We start from the raw sequence: 6,602 nt of genomic DNA on the forward strand, positions 1-6,602 counted from the left end.
TGTATGATGTTCTTGATGTCATCCCACAACTCTTCTGGTCTTCGGTCTTTAGTGTTTAATGTATCAAATCTGTTCTTCAGATGATCTCTAAATTCAGATGGGATATATTCAAGGTCATATTTTGGCTCTCATGGACTTGTTTTCATTTTCTTCAGCTTAAGTTTGAATTCGCATATCAGTAATTGATGATCTGTTCCACAGTCTGTCCCTCCCTGGTTTTGGCTTACGATATGGAGCTTTTCCACCGTGTCATTTCACAGATGTAGTCTAGTTGATCTCTATGTATTCTATCTATTGAGGTCCATATGTATAGTCGTCTTTTATGCTATTTTAAAAGGGTATTTGCAATGAACAAGTCCTGCAAAATTCTACCATGTGATCGCCAGCATTGTTTCTTTCACCAAGGCCTTATTTTCCAGCTACTAATCCTTTCTCTGTGTTTCCAACCTTTGTATTCCAATTGCCAGTAGTTATCAATACATCTTTCTTGCATGTTTGGTCAATTTCAGACTGAGAAGTTGGTAGAATTCTTCAATTTCATCATTACTGGCTTTAGTGGTTGGTGCGTACATTTGAATAATAATGGTATTAACTGGTCTTCCTTGTAGGCACATAGATATTATCCTATCACAGACAGTCTTACAACACTTCATGGCTGCTCTTGATATTTTCTTTTTAATAATGAATGCAATGTCATTCCTCTTCAATTTGTCATTCCCGGCATAGTAAATCATGTGATTGTCATTCCCAATGGTTAAGACCAGTCCATTTCAGCTCACTAATGCCTAGGATAGCGATGTTTATGTGTTCCATTTCATTTTTTACAATTTCCAATTTTCCTAGATTCATGCTTCATACATTCCAATGTTCTAGTTATTAATGAATGTTTAGAGCTGTTTCTGTTCATTTTGATGAAGATATTATTTTAATTTTATTTATACATTAAATTATATCATTAAATGACTAATGATACAGATCTAAATAAGAGAGGACTAATTCCTGTCCTAATGGTACTTGATAGTAAATGGTATGTAAACATTAGAAAAGCACAGACCTATTTTATATAGTACAGGGATGTTCAGTTATTGGTTTGCATATATATATAACCTGGGGATGTAGCCAAAGGGCAGGTTCTGATCAGTAGGTCTGGAGATGACTGTCTGCCTTTCTAACAAGCTTCCAGGTAATGCTGATGCCTTTGATTCTGTGATGCAAATAGATATTAACAGACATGCTCAGTTTACACCGAATAGAAATGTGTCCTCACACCACCTACAGAAACTATCACCATTTGTTCTCTATTTGAAGGTCTAGAGAACCTAGTGCTGACCTATGTCAATGCCATCAGCAGTGGTGCTCTGCCCTGCATGGAGAATGCAGTCCTGGCTATGGCACAGATAGAGAACACAGCTGCAGTACAAATCGCTCTCACCCACTATGACCAGCAGATGAGCCAGAAGATGCAGCTGCCCACAGAAACCCTTCAGGAACTGCTGGACTTGCACAGGGCCACTGAGAAAGAAGCCATCCAAGCCTTCATCAAGAATTCATTTAAAGATGTAGACCATTTATTTCAAAAGACATTAGCGGTAATTTTTTTCTCTATGTAAAATAGGGTCTTGGATGGTAACAAACTACTAACAAATTAAATGGGTATTGATTTTGAGAGGACCAGTCTTACTAGACTTAAAAATGTTAACAACCACCTATTTGTAACTACAAGGCAGCTTCAAAACCTTCATGGAAAAATAGAATTAAAAGATAATGTAATTTTCCCAAAAACTCTTTGGAGCCCCCTCATAACCAATTTATTGTTATGGGCTCAAACTTCAGGAATAAACTACACACATTCTTCACTTATCAACATGATTAGGATCTAAGAACCAGGTGGTTACACAAAAGTTTGCATTATGCAAAAATGGAGTGTGACAACATCATTACTTACCTGTCAAACCACTGAAGCTCATGGAAAGGTGTATGACAGGGTTCTATCATTTTACAATTTTTGTTCAGTCTGTATACTGAGTAAACAATCTGAGAAGCTGGATTATATGAAGAAGAATATGGCATCAGGATTGGAGGAAGACTCATTAACACCTGCAATATGCAGATGTTATAGCTTGCTTGAAGGAAGGAAAAAAAGACTTAAAATACTGATGAAGATCAAAGGCTATATATGGCCGTTAGTATGGATTGAACCTCAATGTAACAAAAACAAAGATCTTCACCACTCCATCAATAAACAGCATCATGATAGATGTAGAAAAGCTTGAAGTTATCAAATCCTCCATTTTGCTTGGGACCACAATCAATACTCACAGAAGCAGCAGTCAAGAAATCAAATGCAGCATTGCATTAGATAAATATGCTGCACAAGACTTCATCAAACTGTTCAAGAGCATAGAGATCAGTTTGAGAACCAAGGTGCACTTGACCCAAACCATGTGTTTTCAATAACCTCATATGCATGTGAAAGTTGGGCAATGAATAAGGAAGACCAAAGAAGAGGTGATGCATTTGAGGTATGGTGTTGGAGAATATTAAAAGTTCCATAGACTACCAGAAGAACAAACAAATTTGTCTTGTAAGAAGTGCAGTCAGAGTGCTTAGAAGTGCGGATGGTGAGAATTTATCTCTCATACTCAGACACGTTATCAGGAGCGACCAATCCCCTGGAGAAGGACATCATGTTTAGTAAAGTAGAAAGTTAGTGAAAAAGAGATGGATTGACACAGAGGCAGCAACAATGGGCTCAAGAATAACAACATTTGTGAGGATGGAACAGGACTGGGAAGTGTTTCATTAAGTCATGCATAAGGTTGCTATGAATTGGAACCAACTCTATAGCACCTAACAACAACAATAAGCAAAAGGAAAGGAAATTCTAGTCTTAGTTAACTTGAGCAGACTTACATTGTACCACGTTTCATCCAATTTAAAAAGCAGAAATTCACTGCTAACATGGGACATAAACTAACACTCTCCACTCTGAACATCACCTCCAATGGAAAGGGATTTCAGTAGAATGTAGGGACCAGAAGGAAGGAGATGGTCCCATTGGGTACCTATAATTTTCTAGGGCTCATAGACACTTTGGAGACATCTTTCCAGAAGTTTTGACATCTTTTCCCTGTTGTTTTCTGTATTCTCTATTTTTACATTAAAGGCTCAGCTGGATAAAAAGCGGGATGACTTTTGTAAGCAGAATCTTCAAGTATCATCGGATCGTTGCTCAGCTTTACTTCAGAATATTTTCAGTCCTCTAGAAGAAGAAGTGAGGAAGGGAATTTATTCTAAATCAGGGGGATATCATCTCTTCATTCAGAAGATACAAGAGTTGAAGAAAACATACTTAGAGCAACCTAGGAAAGGGATACAGGTAATCAAAATTTGTGATTTCTGCAGCAGAGGTATATATTTCAAGCACCAACACAAAACCACTTCATTATCTACATAGCATGCACTGTTTTCTTCAATAAACATGTACAGTGATCCTGTTGTACTAGCTATGCCGTTAGATGTGCATCAAAAAGAATGCACTCAATTCACATTTGAGTTATAAATTGAATCATCAAATTAATCTCCAGGTTGTTGTTGCAACCATTTATTGTGTTGTCATTGCTAGGCACCTGTGAGTTACAGCAACTCCATCTTACAGAGTAAAACTGTCTTACAGGGTTCTCTTGGCCATAATCTTTATGGAAGCAACTTACTAGACCTTTCTGCCACAGCTGCTGGGTGGGTTTGAACCACCAATTTCTTGTTAGCAGCTGAGTACTTAGTCATTGTACAACAAGGACTCCTATCCTCTATTATAGCTAGTACTAGTGGTACTTTTATGTTGTAAGAGACACAACCCCAAAGATAGTTGCTTAAACAAAAATAGTAATTCACTGATTTATGTTCAAACTGGCTTTAAGAATACTGGATCCCAAACTATAAAGAATGCCATCATCTCTTTCTCTATCTATGGTTTCTTACCCAAACTGTTGCTTCCCTTTCATTTTTTCTCTCTCTATTTCCGTTCTTCTAATCTGCTTTCTCCATGATGGCTTTATTGTCTAGCAAGCTTGCACTATTTGGGACCACAGCACCAACAACTATAAATGAAGATGGTGAGAGTTTATCTCTCATACTCACACATGTTATCAGGAGGGACCAGTCCCCTGGAGAACAACATCATGCTTGGTAAAGTAGAAAGTCAGTGAAAAAGAGAAAGACTCCCCAATAAAATGGATTGACAAAGAGGCAGCAATAATCTAAAAAGGACTAAGACTCTCTTTTTCCTAATATCTATATCAGCCTGCTATAAATGACTCACATTTGTGGGGTGATCTAATTGGTCAATCTGAAGCATCTGTAATAGGGAGGCTTGGCCTGCAACAGTCCCACCAGAGCCTAGAGAAGCAATTTCTTGTAAGAAAAGATGGTGGGCTGATAAAACAGGAACAAATGTTTACAGCCATTTCCTACAGCTAACTCTGGTCTCTGACTCCTAAGGCTGAAGAGATTCTGCAGAAATACTTGATTTCCAAGGAGTCTATGATGGATGCAATTCTACAGACAGATCAGACTCTTACAGAAAAGGAAAAGGAGATTGAAGGTGAGGACTGAATCAAGAGACAAAAAAGCTTTCAAAAACTATTAAAAGTTGAAATTATTTGAGAACCATCAGCCATACAAGATTAGAAGGGCAGCGTTTTCCCAAAGACATAGCACAGAAGCCAGGGAGGGATAGGAAAGGAAGAGAAAATAGAAGCAGGGGGGAAGAAAGATGAGTGCTAGTACACTGAAGGGGTTGCAGTCAATATCATGACACAAAGTATGTATGAACTGTTGAATGGAAAACTGATTTTCTCTATAGATAGATAGATAGATAGATAGATAGATAGATAGATAGATAGACAGACAGACTGACTAGGTAAATCTGGGATCATTAAATTAAACCAAGAACAGCAAAGACATGGCTTAATTTCTGAAACCCTTTCTATTGTGTTATATGATATCACTTGCATTATGATTACCAAGAAGGAAAAAATCATCCCAGGGAATTTAATCTATCAAGTAACAATAATAGAAAATTACTTGAATTTCTCTCCTTTTTTTTTGTTCCTCAGTGGAACGTGTGAAAGCTGAATCTGCACAGGCTTCTGCAAAAATGTTGGAGGAAATGCAAATAAAGAATCAGCAGATGATAGAACAGAAGGAAAGGAGTTACCAGGAACATGTGAAACAATTGACAGAGAAGATGGAGCAATATAGGGCCCATTTGCTAGAAGAGCAAAAAAGGACTCTAGCTTTTAAACTTGAGGTAATTAATTACAGCATCTTGTGATTCTGTTTTCCTTCTGTTCTCCCTAATCACTAACTTACTGTGGCAGTAAGAACACATAACCCAGAAGAAGGACCTTGTTTATTCCATTATACATTTTGATCCCTGGCTATCTTATCCACCTGGCCCCTACCTAGTTCTGGTTAATAAGTATTTTTTATTTTCAGTATGTTACATCTAGTCCTTTATCTATATATCCCTCAAGAAATGGTAGCCAGTCCTGGGGTGGTGCTGGAGAATAAGCACAGGACCAAAAATTTGGTTTGAACCAGAAGGTCGGAGGTTCAAACTCACCAGCCTCTCCTTGGAAACCCTAGACAAGGTCACTATAAGTCAGAACCAACATAACAGCACTTAACAGCAATAACAGCAATTACCTAGTGGCACTATGAGTTAGGCATTGGGCTGCTAACTGAGAGGTCAGCCATTTAAATCCATTAGCTGCTCCACAGGAGAAAGATGAGACTGTCTGTACCCATATATTTATGGGCTAAGAAATTCGACATAGACTCACTATGATTTGCAATCTACACAATGGCAATAATTTGGCTTGGTGTGTTTTTTTTGTTTGTTTGTTTGTTTGTTTTGGGGGGGTGCGGTTTATTACCTGCTAGGTAATGTAAGAGTATTATCTGTATTCTCTTGGTTAATGCCTGATAAAGCAAGAAATAATGTCCTATGAATCATGAACTACTCAATCACAGTTCTTTAGGGAAAGAAAAACAAAGGTTCAGAGACACTAAATAACTTTCCCTGGGTCACACAGTTTCGTAAAATAACTGATCTATTTTCATCCCATAGTAGAGCCTGCGGTGGGTTTTGTTGTTGTTGTTGTTGTTGTTGTTGTTTGTATTAATGTCATACCAGGTTTGACTTTAGCTCTAAGAGAACCTTTATGAGCAGAAGGACACCTTAACTCTCTAACCTCTTTGACACTCCTATGTGACCATCTGACCCTACTACCTGTTTCCTATGCCATGTTCCAAGTTTGTGTTAAGCCCTGAATTCTGTGCAGAAATCCAGTATGGCCTGCCTGTGACCCTAAATTCTTCTGCTATTCATGCCAAATTATAGAGTCTTAGATAAAACACCCTGACCTATACTGCTAACCACAAGGTCAATGGTTCAAACCCATCAGTTGCTCCTTGGAAACCTTACACAGCGTCACTATGAGTTTAAACCGACTCAACGACACTTAACAAGAACAACAAAGTTCTGACACCTCATTGGATTTTGAGAGTGCTTTATTTATTTATATGTGTGTGTGTGT

The 6,602-nt window shown here is 37.9% G+C and overlaps 1 protein-coding gene across 1 annotated transcript in view; it reads left to right on the forward strand.

Moving 5' to 3' along the window:
• The window catches only part of LOC102821970 (interferon-induced guanylate-binding protein 1-like), a 13,797-nt gene that overhangs the window by 6,614 nt on the left and 581 nt on the right, over positions 1-6,602 (forward strand). Inside the window, exons 6-9 of the mRNA XM_006830979.1 lie at positions 1,309-1,589; positions 3,167-3,379; positions 4,501-4,603; positions 5,118-5,311. Of these exons, the coding sequence (XP_006831042.1) occupies positions 1,309-1,589; positions 3,167-3,379; positions 4,501-4,603; positions 5,118-5,311 (791 nt within the window). The remainder of the gene's footprint in view (positions 1-1,308; positions 1,590-3,166; positions 3,380-4,500; positions 4,604-5,117; positions 5,312-6,602) is intronic.

Source organism: Chrysochloris asiatica, unplaced genomic scaffold (genome assembly GCF_000296735.1).
Source record: "Chrysochloris asiatica unplaced genomic scaffold, ChrAsi1.0 scaffold00002, whole genome shotgun sequence".
NCBI classification, from domain to species: Eukaryota; Metazoa; Chordata; class Mammalia; order Afrosoricida; family Chrysochloridae; genus Chrysochloris; species Chrysochloris asiatica.